The sequence below is a fragment of the Phoca vitulina genome, unplaced genomic scaffold (genome assembly GCF_004348235.1).
Source record: "Phoca vitulina isolate PV1807 unplaced genomic scaffold, GSC_HSeal_1.0 scaffold18, whole genome shotgun sequence".
Lineage (NCBI taxonomy): Eukaryota > Metazoa > Chordata > Mammalia > Carnivora > Phocidae > Phoca > Phoca vitulina.
Genome location: NW_022589721.1, coordinates 5092640 through 5109057, shown reverse-complemented (window position 1 = coordinate 5109057; position 16418 = coordinate 5092640). Strand labels below are relative to the sequence as shown.

At 36.6% G+C, this 16418-nt stretch overlaps 1 protein-coding gene across 2 annotated transcripts in view; it reads left to right on the top strand.

Annotated features, from left to right (window-relative positions):
• Positions 1-4761, top strand: part of ANGPT1 (angiopoietin 1) — a 241095-nt gene extending 236334 nt beyond the window's left edge. For both annotated transcript variants that reach the window (XM_032415566.1, XM_032415565.1), the window contains exon 9: positions 2505-4761. In XM_032415566.1, coding sequence (XP_032271457.1) covers positions 2505-2665 — 161 coding nt within the window. In that variant the 3' untranslated portion in view covers positions 2666-4761. The remainder of the gene's footprint in view (positions 1-2504) is intronic.
• Positions 4762-16418: the final 11657 nt, after the last annotated feature.

Genomic DNA, 16418 nt, shown 5'->3' with positions numbered 1-16418 from the left:
CTAGCTCCTTGATTCTTCTCTTTCTTTTTTTTAATCATGATTTGTAAGTATTTTACTTATTTGCTTACTTTATGTCTGTCTCTCACATTGGAAGTAAGTTCCATGAAGGGAGGACCCAGGTCTGTCTTATTGAGTATTATGTAACAACAGTCACAATAATTACATATTGAATGGATAAAGAAAGAAAGAATGAACACAATAAGCATGGATGTTATATATTGGGGTGTCTATCAAATAGAACTTTTTAGTAAACTAAACTACTTTAGACCATTGAGACTTTACACAGAGAAACTGTCAAAAGAAGTCAATCTGTCAATAAGCCTGTAGTCACCCCCCAGTCATTTGTTAAGCAAACTCTGTTAGGTACAGCACGAAGTACCGGAGATGGGCCTGGAGATAGACCATGCCATACCATTGTTCTTAGGATTATGAACAAAAGACTATGTGATTTAATCTTCAGACTTTCTCAGCTTGAGGCTCCTATTTCTCTTGTTAACTCTGAACCAGCCGTATGGTCTTCTTTCTCCAAAATGCCTTTCCCCATACCACAAACATTACCCCACTTTACTCATTAGAAAACATACACAAGATCAATTTATCGGATTCTCTCACGTGCCCCTACTGTTTCTTGTCTCTTTGCTAATCTGATCGAAAATTTCCCAATGAATGTATCCTTCAGCCTGTGCCCTTTATTGCCAGGCTGCTTTTGGCAGCAGACCTCTGCCTTCCCACAGTCTTCCAGAACTCTTGTGACTTTCTCTAAACCAAACAAAAACACACACTTTTACCTTGAACGCCTAATGTAACTTGGAGGATCATTCTACAATTTGTAGTAGTTCCTAATAATAAAGTAGCTGCATTTCCTTCAGAGATCATGGTGGATATTTGAAAGACTATGAAAGGCTCATTAGGGTGAATAAATTCCCTAGTGTCAGAATGCTTTTTGTAATATAAATAACATTTTTACTAGTTATACTTATCAAAAAGAATTTAAAGGAATTAATCTTAAGAAAAAAATGTGGAGGGACGCCTGGTTGGTTCAATTGGTTAAGCTTCTGCCTTCAGCTCAGGTCTGATCCCAGGGTCCTGAGATGGAGCCCCACATCGGGCTCAGCAGGGAGTCTGCTTTTCCCTCTCCCTCTGCCTCTCCCCGGCTTGTGGGCTTGTGCTCTCTCTCTCTGTCTCTCTCTCTCACTCACTCACTCCCAAATAAATAAATAAAATCTTTTAAAAAATGTAGAATTTATGGTTCATCTTTCCTTGCCAAACAAGAATCTTTTTGAGGGCATGTTTTGACTGCATTAACATCTATGTTGTTTGCATACAGTTCGTAAAACAGCATTGAAGACAGTCTCCAAATTCATCAAGACATACCTTATTGTTCTCCAATATAAGTTGGTAATTAATACAGCTTGCTGTGCTTCTAGTATGACTTTATAAACATAACCTTACTGTATTCACCTTCCAAAATTGAAAAGTGAGAACTAGCTTTTCTCCATTTAACTTTTTCTAGTTTCTGCAAGATGATGCTCATGTTACAGTTAAACATCAGTTGTATAGCTTTCTCTTTCTTTAGCTATTAGTCCCTTAGGTATAACTCTGTAATCAAAAAGAGGTCAACTGTATCCAAATAAAAATATGCCAGAATGTCTCTGGCATAAATCTCTCCCTAAAGATTTCAGTAGTGTTACTTCAGGAGACAGAGAAAAAGTAGTATGTTTTATCTAAAAATCTAAGAAACTTAATTCATTAAAAAAATAAAGTACTAAGTTATCCTTACAGAGAGCTGTGCAAGCATAGGGTCTCCATGTTACTCATCAAGTTGTTTTTCTTTTTACTAGGCTTTGAAAGAACTTGAACAGTCATAGGAAAAAAATACTGCTATATAGGAACCTATATGGCTACTATTGATAAACACTTCCCATATTGCTATAAAATATAGGGAGAGCACAGTAATTCAAATTCAATTTGTGCGTCATAGTCATTGCCCAGTATCCAGTTAATTTCAGAAGCAATTGTGGACCAGTTCTTGGCAAAATTATGAAGTAGATGGAAAACATTTCTTTCACTGTATTTAGATGTCAGTTTTCTAAGCTTCTGAACTTCTTCACTAATAATTGTTCTATTCCTAACAACGGGCTTAAGGTGGAGTGCCCAAGGGTATCTGCATTTTACTTGCCCTACATATAAATCTAGGTTTGAATTGATCTTATCTTGAATCCCAGAAGCTTTCCATCATTACAGTGGGAAATGAGTCCCAATGGAGTGACACTGAAACTTGATTTCCATGGGAGCATTCCTCTCTGTTCATACATTGCCTAAATCGGATGTCATTTAAGACATTCCCACCACCAAGAAGCTTTTTATTGAATGCCTCCTATTTGCAAATGATCGTAGAAAGTATAAAGTCCACCATGGTTAGTGCCATTAATTTCCACATGTTCAATTTACTTTTAATTGTTTCTTCTCCTTCTTTTCTCTTTCATTATTAACTCATTTTTCAGGCTGGTGGTTTGATGCTTGTGGCCCCTCCAATCTAAATGGAATGTTCTACACTGCTGGACAAAACCACGGAAAACTGAACGGGATAAAGTGGCACTACTTCAAAGGGCCCAGTTACTCCTTACGTTCCACAACGATGATGATTCGACCTTTGGACTTTTGAAGGCATAATGTCAGAAGCAGTAATAAAAGCAACAGAGAAATCTGAAGAAGCTACCAGGCAAGAAACTGCTTGAAAACTTCTGAAGCAAACAATAGTGTCTCCCTTCCAGCTACAAGTGGCAGTTATGTGAAGTCACCAAGGTTCTTGACTGTGGATTTGGAGCCTTTTGAGTTCACAAGAGTCTCCTGGTGGGGTTAACCGTGTTCATATGGCTTGACTATGGAGAATGCCACTCACTATCATGTTTTAAAAAGGGAAGAAACTGTTCAGTTCACTGTGCTTCAAACTACTACTGGATCTTATTTTAGAACTATGGTAGCCAGATGACAAATATGGTTTATTTCATGTGAAAACTGAGAAGAAGGAGGAGGAGGAGGAAATGAACAACAAAAAAAGAAGAATATACATGAAGAATACAAACAGGCCTGCCATAATCCTTTGGAAAAGATGTATCACACCAGTGAAATGGTGTTATTTCTATGCAAACCTACTAAAAATCAGTTTATACTGTTGCACAATTTTAATAAAAGTTTAGGAAGAATAAGCATTGCCCTCTAAGTTGGTTAAGTGTTAATGGATTCCAGAAGCCTAACTCTTTAATCTTACTTACTAATTGATTTCAGTTAACCCATCTTCAAATGTAAATTCCATTTTGGTAAACCATAATGAATTGTAGTACATGAAGAATAATAGTGTGAGGTAGAAACATGCTCCACTTACTCTGATTTTTGATATAGTTTTCAGGAAAAAAATGGACATAATCAAGTATGGACATATGAGATAAAAAATTATCCCCCCATGCGACAGTTTTCATTTACTTTAAAAACTGACAGATATTTATAGCATGAGTAAAGTTTAAAGAATGTGAAATATACCATCAAGCTCTTAAAATAATATACATGCATTTAATATTTCCTTTGATATTATACATGAGAACAGTATTTTCAAGTATATTAAGTTGGAGTAAAACCAAGGAAGCTGGAACGGTTCATTTTACAATATCTTCCTGCATGTGTACACTTAAGCGTAACTTCATTACTTTTAAAATAATGATTTCAATTCTTCATTCTGTTATTTCATGCTAATTTAATTTTTGCTAATTAACTGAAACATGCTTTCCAGATTCACCCTGTTCCAGTTTCTATGAGAGATACACTTTGAAGTCTATAAAAATAAAAGAAGAATTAGAAATATCATTGTACATAGCATGTTTATTTCCATGGTAAACCTAGCTGTTTAATCTGGAATATGCAACATTGTCCTTAATTGATGCAAATAAACACAAGTTTTCAGAGAAATCTACTACACTATTTTATGAAATACATTATTTCTTCACATTTTTCTCTCTCAAGCTCTGTTTTCATAGGCAATTTCTGATTTTTAAAAAATTATTTAGTGGAGAAAACTGCCAAAACTCTATTAAACATAAAGAAAATACACAAAAAGAAAATCAATCATAGTCACCTAAAAAGTTCTGACTGCTAGCTACTATAACTCTCTTAGTGAAAATATTCCTATGGGATAATCTATTTTAAGTGAATTTGGGGGCACAGGTTTTTGTGGCAATTTGAAGTTGCTACAGTATTTTGTCAAAAGTGCTTTCTGCCTTTAAGTGTGCAAGGTTACAGTAGTGAAGCGTTTTTATCAAAATGTGAGTTACTATATGAAAACTGAAATATATATTAGATATCCTTTCTTAGAAAAAGTTTTTTTCAAAGCAACAATACAGATTGCCTCCATTTGAGAGAATAAAGCTATTCCATTTTTAAGAAAATGTTGTTAAAATTTACCACCACATCTTTATGTTTATGGATTTGTATACAACCCCATTTTGCCTTACAAGTGATATTTGGTGATATTACACAGTCTTTCTGTTCTTGGTGACTCCTTCATAGCACTGTTTAGCCCCTCCCTCTAAAAGCCTTCTCAATTGTTTCCCTTTAAGTGAATGAAAGTGAGTGTTTTGTTCTTTTGTGTTCCTACAGATTTTTGTTACCAGTCTTTTGATAAGAAATAGTACTTCCCAACTCATATTACAAAAATAAAATGAAATAATGAAAAAAAAAAACGAAAGCATGATATTTACTATTTTGTTATCTGGGTTTGAAAAAAGAAATATTGTTTCCAATTATTTATAATAAAGCAGTATAAAATGTTTTATGACTTCATTATGTGCATTGTGTAATGTTTAAAATGTATATCTTTTACATTTAATTATTTCAGGATAAGATAATTAGGTATTAGGATTTCATCTTTAAATTTTTATCTCAAAATTCATGTGGTTTCTATGCCAGTTCTTCACATCAGTCACAGCTTTATTTGATTTAAATAAAATTGAAAATAATGTAGTTGTGCAACCTCATCTCATTTTAAATAAATGTTTTACAAATTTTAAATTAGATATCTAAAGAAGTATGGAATCATCGGGGGAAAAAAAAACTACTAAATGAACTAAAGCCTCAATCTTTGAAAAACTTCCAGTCTGGGATGTGATAAGAAAGCTTAGCTCCATTAAAATGGTAGATCAAAGCACTGGATCTTGGTCCCACATCTCTACTGTATCATTATATATTAAATGCCATATATCATATGACAATTGACAGTAATTTCTGTGCACTCTGAATTGGAATTCTTATTGGATGTGTTGAATATTTGAGATTGGTATAAAAGGGAAGGAGCTTCAAGGAGATGCTACCAGCCCATCAAGCCTGTTATCCTATCAGTGGTTTTATCAGTTCAGTCCCTATTAAGGAACTTTCTTACTTTTCCCCTTGATTCCATGCCCATTACCACCACATTGATTTGACAATTTATTAACTTCCACCTACATGATTAAAAAAGATATCCTTTCTCCTGTTGCCTGCTTCCATTCACCCATAATCACACAAGCTTTTTCTTAAAGCCAGACTTCTGAACACATTTCTTCCCGGCTCAAAACCCTTCAGTGTTTCCTCACTACTGCCTGAATAAACATGTCAGGGTAACCCCGGCCTGCATCACCAGATAGCTTCATTCCACCTACTCCATATTTCAGCCAAAATGGAGAAGCCTCTTGTGGTAGACTAATTACAAATATGACCCCTATTCTTCCCTCTCTGTACTCATGCCCTTACAATGTGACCTTGCAGTTCATCCCATCGAAAGGTGGAGTCTATTTCCTTGTTTTCTGAATGGCCGGCTTGAAACTTGCTCTAGCCCAGAGGATGCAGAAGTGCCTGTGTATCACTTCTGTGCCTAGATCTGAAGAGCCATTCCGCTTCACCCTACCTCAGCCTGGAGAAAAAGCCCAGGGTAGCCTAACGGAGGACTGGGGATCACAGGAAGCAAGACTGGGTTTACCAGCTGAGACCACCCTAATCCAACCAGCCCCCAGCTAACCCCGCAGATGACCCCCAATATACAAGTGATCTCAGCTGAGATCAGCCGAGCCTGGCTCAGATCAGCAGAACTGCCCAGCATAATCATGAGAGACAGTAAGAGGTGGCTGTTTTAAGCCACTACATCTTGATGTGTTTTGTTAAACATCATTGTTGTAGCAATAGCTAACTGATACAGAATGATGCAGCAAGCCCCAACCAACACACACATGAGATTCTTATGAATCCTAAGGTTTCAGAACCACTCCCTAAAATGATGTTCTCTTCTTTCAGATGGGCAAAAGTTCTAACAGTTCTCTATGGTGCATCCAAATAGTAGCTGCTTCATGACACTTCTTCTGATGTCTTCTGTTAATTGTCACCCTCTCTCCACTCACAAAGCTCTTAACACATTTTGTTTGAGCTTTGTTTTATATTCTCTACTGTTTTATAAGAAGCTATCTCTTGGTCATTTTTTTAATACCCACAGTACTTAGTAGACCCTTGTCATTTGTTGAGTGGAATTGAATTGCTCTGCAAGATTAGGAAATCCCTTCTATCTATACAAAATTCAACATCCATAGATTTGACCACTATCTTAAGCCATTTATTTTCAGACTAAACTTAGCTCATTTTTGTCCAGAAAAAAAAAAGATGCCTAAATTTATAATTTATAATTTTATTCAGCTCAGAAATTTACTTCATTACCAACTTTGCAGGAACATATATACTGTGTAGATTGAGGGAAGTCTATATGCTTCTTTTAACTTTATAACTATGTATATATATGAAATGTATTGAATAGTAATTACTCATTTTTATTACACATTTATTATTGTTATTATTTTAACATAAGATAATTTTGAATTTAGATATATGTATTTGAGCTTTGGGATTTAAGGTTCAACTGAAGTCTTTTTTTCTAGTTGATTTTGCTCTTTTAATAAGGGGAGTCTCTTCTAACTCAAGGTCAGTATTTTCTCATGAATTCTTCTGATCATTACTTTATTGATTACTTACCTTATATCAGCCATTGAGGTTAAAATTAAAATTAAACATAAAAATAAAAGTGAACATAATAAAAGGATTCCTAGAAATACTGACATTAAACAAGTCATTACATCTCTTGCATTCTTTCAAGAAAGAAACCAGTAGACTCATCCCAAATGGCAGATAATGATTAAGGCTTAATAGCACCCAGGGCTTTGCATTTTACCCCAGGAAAAATAATCTCAAACTCTGATGTGTTAACTCTCATTTTGATGAGAAATGTGATAGGATTTATTTATTTATTTATTGTTTTTGTGGAGAGGAGAATGACTCTTGTTTTTGTGGAGAGGAGAATGACTCCTGATATCATCTTTTACAGGCAACCTCCTACTTCATCCACTATTAAGACTGATCTGCCTCCTGCCCATCCATTCACTCTATCTCGGCCTTCATGAGGAGTCGATGTGCATGTTGTGATGGTGGGAACCTGGAAGGTACCACTGTCAGCTAGTTCTGCCACAGAACTGTAACTACCCTACCTAAGTTCCTCTTATGTAAATTAATTTTTTAAAGAAATATACATCTGCTTCCTAGATATGCTGTAAGGAACCAGAATCAATTAAAAGAAAAGGGAGGAGGAGTACTAAAACATTGTAAGTTAGAAATGGATTTAAAAGAAAATATTATAAGCAGGGAATATTCATTTATGTGCACTTTAATACAATGTGTAAACATCAAAACAGTGATGTAAAAGATTAGAGAAGAAAATCATTAAGGTTCTAAATGAACTTAACTATTGCCATTAGGAGAAAGGTACAACCATAATAGTCATAATGAGATGCTGGATTATAGTTACATAAACTCTTCCTTTGGGAAATTATTTTATAACTTTAATGGCAGAATGGGAATTACATTTAACAAACATATTGAGCAATTACTACCATCCAGATGAAGCATTAGGCAGAAAAATTTTAATTAATAGAATTAAGCTACAAAAAGAATACTGAGACCAGAGTGATTAAGTCTGCTAAAGGTTGTGCTGTGTGTAGCTGTGCATAATAATGTGTAAAGACAAAAATGGGCACTCGATAATAAATTTTATTTATACATTTTTTTAAACTAAAGGAAACACATAGGCCTCTCTCAATTTACATAATCCATTTCACAAAAGATGGCATCTGTGCTTTATTTTTAAAGTTTATTGGGAGTTTACAGAGAGACAAAGGAACCACAAAGGCATAAAGATGTCAGAAAGCATGGAGTTATGGGGAACTCCAAATGGTTCAGTATGAATGGACCATAAAGTTTCTTTGAGGGAGGGGGAGCAGGAGATGCGGCTGGAGATAGGGCTAGAAAACAAAGGACTTTAAGTCCTGTTCTTAAGCTTAGGCTTTATTTTCTTGTTAAAGGGAGACAGCTGAAGGGTTTTACAGACTTTAGGAAGACTATACCAGTTGTAATTAGTAGAAGAGTTGGAAGGGAGTAAGACTGGAAAAGTTCGGATCAGTGAAGATGCTATTCTATAAGCCTGTTAGGATGAGGATCTGAGCTGTACAGCAGTGACAGTAGGAATGGACTGGAGAGGCTGAATTTCGAGAGATCCTAAGGGAAAAAAAAATAAGACTTTAATGACTGGATGGAAGGTGGGCAAGAGGTGAAGATTATTTCAGGTTTTTGTCATGACTGATTCAATAGAAAGGGACACAGATGTCCAAAATAGGAAGCATGGGCTTTGAAGAGTAGCTAATGAGTTAGCTTCTACATGTTGAATTTGAGACGCTAGTGATTCAAGTTTGGCAGTTGGATATATGAGTCCGAGCTCAAACAGGACTAAAGGGACTCTAGAGTATCCAAGCAGAAATGAAAAATTACTAGATGAGATTATTGCAAGAGAGAATATAATAAGATAGAAACTAGCTGGAACATTGGGCGCCTGGGTGGCTCAGATGGTTAAACGTCTGCCTTCGGCTCAGGTCATGATCTCAGGGTCCTGGGATCGAGTCCCACATCGGGCTCCCTGCTCCTTGGGAGCCTGCTTCTCCCTCTGCCTTTCTCTCTCGCTCTCTCATGAATAAATAAATAAAATCTTTAAAAAAAAAAAAAGAAAGAAACTAGCTGGAACATAAACATTTTAAAAAGCAGGTAAACAAGGAGAATTCAAAAAGAAGATGAGAAATTGTGACTGGTCAGACAAAAGGAAAAACCAAGAGGGAATGACATCATAGTAGATTGCATTAATAATCAGGGATGCCTAACTCCCCACAGAGGGTGGGAGGTACTGTAATTGCAATGTGTCCATTGGGTTTAACATTCCAGGGTGAATTGGTGATTTTTTATGGGGGGGCCTTAGAGGCATAGGGGTTAGAAGCCAGCTGGTAAGAGGGTTCTGGATAAATGGAAGGCAAGGATATGAGGAGAATTAGAGTTTAGACCTTTGCTATTTAAAATGACCTCTAGAACAACACGATAGGCTGGGGACTGGTTAGAGGTCCTGGATCTCGGGCCCCATCCCAGACTACTGAATTAGAATCTTCATTTTAATGAGATCTTCAAGTAATTTACAGACCTTAATGTTTGAGAAGCTTTCATTTAGAGAACACTTTCAAAGAAACGGATGAGAATGGAAAGAGATAGAGAGGGAACTAGAGGAACAAGGACCAAGATAAGGATTTTTTTAGGATGAGAGATGTGTGAATGAATTTTCAGGCTAAGGAAAAAGATCTGAAATTGAAAGATGGAACAGGAAAGTCCTGGATGGAGCAAGTACTGGAGGTAGCTGAAGACCTCAGTTAAGAATAGAGGGCGTGAGAGGAAGCTGAGTTTGAAGAGACTTCTTTCAAGAGAAGAGACTAGGAGGGAATGAAATGCCATCAGAGGCACAGTGGCCTCTTTTATAGAGGAAGTGGAAAAAAAGGAAGCTTTATGAGAGTACAGGCAGTTCAATTAGATAGTGTTTGAAAATAGCTTTGGAAAAACCACTTAAGGTAATGGGAGAACTAACTGTCCAGGGGAGTTACAACTTTACCAAGTGCTATTAATAATTTAATTGAGGGACGCCTGGGTGGCTCAGTCGGTTAAGTGTCTGCCTTCGGCTCAGGTCCCAGAATCCTGGGATCGAGTCCTGCATCAGGCTCCTTGCTCAGCGGGGAACCTGCTTCTCCCTCTGCCTGCAGCTCCCCCTGCTTGTGCGCTCGCTCTCTCTCTCTCTGACAAATAAATAAATATATTTCTTAAAAAGTTCTAAAAATATAAAATAAAAATTTAATTAAGTTTGGAAATCATGAATGTGGAGAGACTAGACCACTTTTTCCAGCGATGTCTGTATGTATGAAAATGGTGAAATGAATAGCACCACTTAGCTTAATAACTTCACACTGCCACACCAAGGTCACTTCACACCATCTAAGGCCTAGGTCAGCCTATACCTAATTTGTGCTTGTGAATGTTCATGCCCAGGAAAAATTGCCTCCTCTCTGAAGTCCACCTGAATTCCCCTAAACTCAATTACTCACTCTTCTTTTCTGCTGCCAAAGCATTTTACTTCTACTTATATTGCAAGATTTGTACAGTTTGACTTGTGTTCTAGTCAACTGTTAACATACATGTTCTTGCTCCAGATCATGAGCATTTTGGGTCAGGTATCGAACTTCATTAGTTTTGTGTTACTAGAACCTAACATTGTGCCTAGAATATTCCTTGGATCTCAATTAAGGGGCAGATTATTCGCACTGTCTTTCTGTTCCAGACTATAAACTCCTTGAGTTCTTGTTCTGTGTCTTATTTTATTTTGTGTTTCCAGGACCCAGCATAATACTAAAAATGTTTAGGTGGTAAGTAAAGGTTTGCTCTTTGGGTGGGTAGATGGGTGGATGGATACATGACACATGAATGAAAACAGCAGGAACTCAACATGATCTACCCAGGCATTTTTTTTCCCCAGAGTTTATAATTTAAGAAAAATGCTTTCCTACTTTCAACAAGATTAGGAAGATACATTTTTTTTTCCAAGCATCAAAGAGCTCATGTAAAAAGAACATCAGATTATTTATATACAAATGAGAATCCTGTGGATTATGTTTCTTCAAAATTAAAGATTTTTTTTTTAGAGTTTAAGGAAAAACCAGAAACAAGCATTGAATCCTAGCATAACAAACCATTTGATAATCTTTGAACTGCTTATGTCCAAACTAGTGATTAATAGTGACTCTAGTGCTCAGAGAGGGAGGAGGGAAGAAAAGACAAAAGCCTCCATGTGGTCTCTCCTGGACTGTTAGGTCCCAACGTATTGGTTTTGTGAGACCATAGGTTAAGAGTGGGAACGAGCCACTTGGAGAGATCCGTGGTGATCCAGGGATCAGTAAAAGTTTGTTAATTGACTGTCTCTGAGCCTTAAGATTCTGAGAAGGGTCAGAGCAGACACTGCAGGTACCACCCAGCATTCACCTCAACAAAGGAAGGGGTGTTTCCTGCGAAAACCTGTCATTCTCCAGCAAGAGATGTTTCCTTTGTTTGTTTGTTTGTTTGTTTGTTTTCTGGCCAGGAGAGCATGCTCAGCACATGGACAGGGCGAGCTGGAAGTACTGGATAGTTAATATCGCCAGAAACAGTCTTCAATAGATGACAGACACTTGGAGGCAAGTACCTCGGCTTCTTTCCACCTCGACTGAAGTGCCTCTGACGTGTGTTCTACACCGTCTCTCAGATTCCCTGGCAGAAATGAGCTCCAATTGCTCACAGTGGCAACTACCCTGATAGCATCCTATTTCTTGTCTTATTCTCTCATGCGTCTTATCTCTAATCCTGTACCAGTGTTTCCTGGAATCCCCTCCCAAATAAACAACTTGCCCCTAAACCCTTTTCTCATGCTCTACTTCTGGCGGAATCAAAACCAAGAGAAGTCTACATGTGTCAAGATACATTCTTGAGAAACAGATGCCTCCAATAAGGTCAAGTCCAGTTGAAGAAGAACAATCGCAGAGGAGTCTCTATGAGGACAGATGGAGCTGGTGGTCTCTCAAAGCAGTCGTCTCATTACCAGCGGTGACTTATATTTTATTTCTGTTATGCTTCTCTTTGTGTGGTGTTATTAAATATGCCAGGCTAGAATCAAATATACTATAGATAACTGAGAGAAGGATGTCTGCCCACTCTGTGTTAGAGTAGAACAGTGAAAAATAATCATCTCTGAGTCTATTTTGGGGTTGGCCATAGGGACTGGGAAGTTGTCTAAGCGGGGAGGTGAACTTGAAGTGAAATGAATTAGAATAGCCAGTATTACTGCTCTTCCTCATGAGAGGATGCTTCCACTACTGTAATCTTTGAATATTTCAGATTACAGGAGTCATCAGATTTCTTTAGTGTGCCCTCAATTTAAATGCACTCTATATGTAGTGGTTGCATTGGCCCAGATCCAAGCCAGTGGTTTACTTCTACCCAATTCCTCTACTCTTCCATTTCAGCATACCTCTCACTGCCCCATCCCCTTATCCCTGCCAACTTTCTACTGCTCCACCCTTATTCCTTCCCAGTTATATAGACCCACAATATTCTTAGTCCTATAAACCATGTAACTCAGCCTTTCATGTTCTCAAAAGTGATTAAATGGAAACTCAAGCTGGTTTTCAGCAATACGCTTTCAGTGGGAAGCATGTCTTTGGCTTAAAATATTTCAGTATGTTTTATTGTTTTCTAACATAAAAACCTTATTTATTTACCCCAAGAAACATTTTATCAAAATATTTATTTCAAACTGTTATGTCCTCCTGCATTATTGCACTGAGCTTTCTGCTTAGTCTTATAAGGCCAAACTCGAGGCTTTAGCAGGCTGCTTTCTCATCTGGAGCTGGGGATCGCCTTCCAGGCTCGTTTTTGGCAGAATTAAGTTCTCAAGATTGTAGAACTGAAGTTCTTTTTCTTTGCTGGATGTGAGCTGCGGGCCATACTCAGCTGCTGGCTGCTCTCCAGGCAGATTGTCTATATGGGCTTGACCTAATCCCATGAGCCCTTTAAATCTGGGTCTAGATGTCAAAGACAGGAGTGAAATCCATCACATTTCACAGCCTGGGGAATTATATAGAGTAAGTACAATAGGAAGTAGGGAATCTTGGGGGCCACCACAGAAATCTGCCTACCATTTATGATAAACCAAGAGTATAATAACACTCTGCTTATCAGAAAAAAATCTAGGGTTTTGGAAATGGTGCATGTGCAGTGAAACATTGTCATATATAGTTAATAACTCAAGAAACAATCTTCAACAGATGATAGATATCTGTAGATAAATACTACAACTGAATATATATATTCAGTAGATCTAGACCAGTGACCTAGCACTGATATTTACCCTGGAAATTCTCTTATCCTCTCTGAAATTTTTTCCTCAGTTATTAAGCACGGAAAATAATAATAACCTTTACCTGCTTTTTTTTTTTCTTTTCCAGTATCACTGTCAGAATCAAATGAGATAACTTATGTATCTATTATGGGTATAAATCTCAATTTCACACTTGCAGACAAGCAAGGAATATCACAATACTTTATATTATAATAATATAATTATATAATACATTATATGTTTTAAATCAACTTAATTTTATCTTCAAACCCCCATCAAGTCAGCAAGGAAATCTCCTCAGTCATTATGGGGGCTCCCCTACCCCAGCAGAGTATAGTGGTCCAAAAGACTTATGGGGAGCCAAGCTCATGAAAACCACATCTCTATACTCTATATCGTTGACCCCAGAAGCACACATTCTCCCTATCCCCCTATATCCCTATCTTCTTCATCTGGTCCTGGATGGACTGGGAGCTGGACCAGAAATACATTCCAGCCGAATTGTTCTAAATGTGATTCCTCAGACACAGGAATCTCCTCGATCCCACGTCTTGCATCTTTGTGCATTTGGGTCCCACTGTCTGGAATGCCTTCCATTTGCTGCCCTGTGTCCAGGGTTATTAAAAATCCAAAAACATTTTTTAAGACTTTGCTCAAACATTACTTCTTCTATTACATCATTCTTGATCTACAGTGGCCTCGTCCCTGTGCCTATAAGTCCATATTTGTAAATCTATAGAAACACCTAGTACAAGGTATTATAGTTACTTGCTTGTGATTGCCTTTCTTCCTCACTAGATCATGAACTTCCTGAGAGAAGGAACTCTGTTCATTAACTGTCATATTCTTTAAATTTAGCACAAAGCTCAACCTTGTTGCACATCCAAATATAGTTTGTTGAAAGAATCTCAGCATTTCCTCTCCCTCTCTTACACTCTGTGTTCCAATTCTATTGAACTTTCAGTCCATCCTATTGACCTAGTTCTCTTCTGTTCTTATGCCTTTGTGTATTATGTGTATGGATATATTTGATATGTCATATGCATTGTGTATATGATACTGTGTGCAATACTAAGGAGCAAAATCATTGTGTTGAAAACTAGTAAATGAAGGGCAAGAATCTGGCATTTATCCTGCCTATCCTCAACAAACTATTCCTCAGGATAACCAAATAGTTGATGTAGATACTTCTCTTCATAAAATGATAGACTTACAATATCACCATTTTGCAGCCCCTAACGAACTAGTGGATTCAAGAAATGGCTGTTAACATCTATAAAAATAAAAAACTAAATATCATGTGACTCCTGGTTGAAAAACATTGTTTATGAAGCATTCTTGCCAAAAACTGAACCCAAATCAGCCTCTAGATCTAACTACCAGCTTACAGGATCCCTTTTGAAATGAACAAACTGTAACATATATTTATAAGATAATCAGGGATAATTGAAAGAGAACTCTTAAAAAGATATGCAAATCCAGTGTTATTACAAAGGCATCAGAAAGTGGGCTTATTAGATAAACTCATTTTCAACCTCATTTATAAGTTATGCAAGTGTTTTTATTGAAATTTGCTAGTAACTTCTCATCATCCTCATGAGATCAGGTTTTCTTGTAAACTGATAAAAAAGGTAATGTATATGACTATTTTAATAAATGGATTCAGATCCCACAAGAACTTTTTATTTATAAGATTTTTAACAGGTGAAAAAATGTTTCCAATATTTTTTAAAAGTTCAGAGATGAATATTTCAGAGTAAGCACATTCATACCACTTTCAGAAACAAAATATCATTTTGTCATTTAACCAGGAAAAATCTCTCAGCATCCTTTCTTAAAATGATTTCTCCATTACAAATATTTCTTTGAATTTCTATCTTTTTAGAATAGGTGTGTGATTTTTTTTTAAATTATCCAATAGTGATACCAGTGATGTCCATTTATCATCAACAAATTTGGAATACTCTTTTATGTAGAATAAATGTATAGATTAGATTTAAGTCCAACAACACTTTTTTTTTTAAAGTTCTTTTAAAGTATTTTGTCTCTCCAGTTAGGACATGTTTATACACAAGATTTTCATGACTACTCCCTATCTCACTTTAAAAGTATTTTAAAGATTCTACTGTATCTCAGATGTCTTGCTTTTATGTAGAAGGTATTCTTTAAGAGTTTATGCACCCAACGTTTCTGGATTTGTGCACCCTCTGACCTAAGTAGGTCCTTACCTATGAAGGATTCAGAAAACAATGTTCTCTGCGCACTGTCTCCTTGGAATATTTTGTGAAATTCCAGTAGAGAGCAGCTGCTTCATCAGTGGTTACACTTCACAGCTATTTCCGCAGAACATTGTTTTTATTAACAAAATAATTTTCTGCTGAGAGTGCATCATCTTTGCTACATCTTTCCTTTGGTGGTTTACAGAAATAAGTAGTTCTTTGTGTATTTCATTGTTGAAATAGAATTGAGAAAATGCTGTCAGCTGAGACATGTTAGCAACATTTGTGCCTTCCTCCAACTGCATTGCTCAGTTCCCAAGCTGGGTGGCTTCTTTCTAATGCTCAGGTCCGCCCATCTGTATCAATCTTGTGCATCCTTCGATGATTTTATGACAAAGGCATGCGTTTAAATATGTAACTACATTTTTATGTTCTTTTCTGTGTATTACTTTAGCCATTTTTGTTGTGGCAGGAAAAATAAGCATATCCTTAAAGGCATTTGGCTTTCTGTTTTTCATTATTAAGTAACAAACCTCAAGAAAACATCATTTAAACATTGTTTTATTTAGTAAATTTTGTAAAGTATGCTTGAGTGTCTTACAATTTTAAGCAATACACAAAGGTATAGATATTTGTTTTTATGTTCTGACTACTTCCCTCAAAATTTCACATCCTAAATATGAAGGAGTCAAGGCACCAGAAGCCATGGGGATAATTAGTAAGTCTTAATTTCCTTGCAGTGGAGATCTTTGAATTTTGTATTTTACTAATTTATTCCTTATTATTTTCAAATTTTATCAGCAGAAAGAGACGTTGTAATATTTCTCCCTGTAATTCGAGGCTTGTGTTGGATG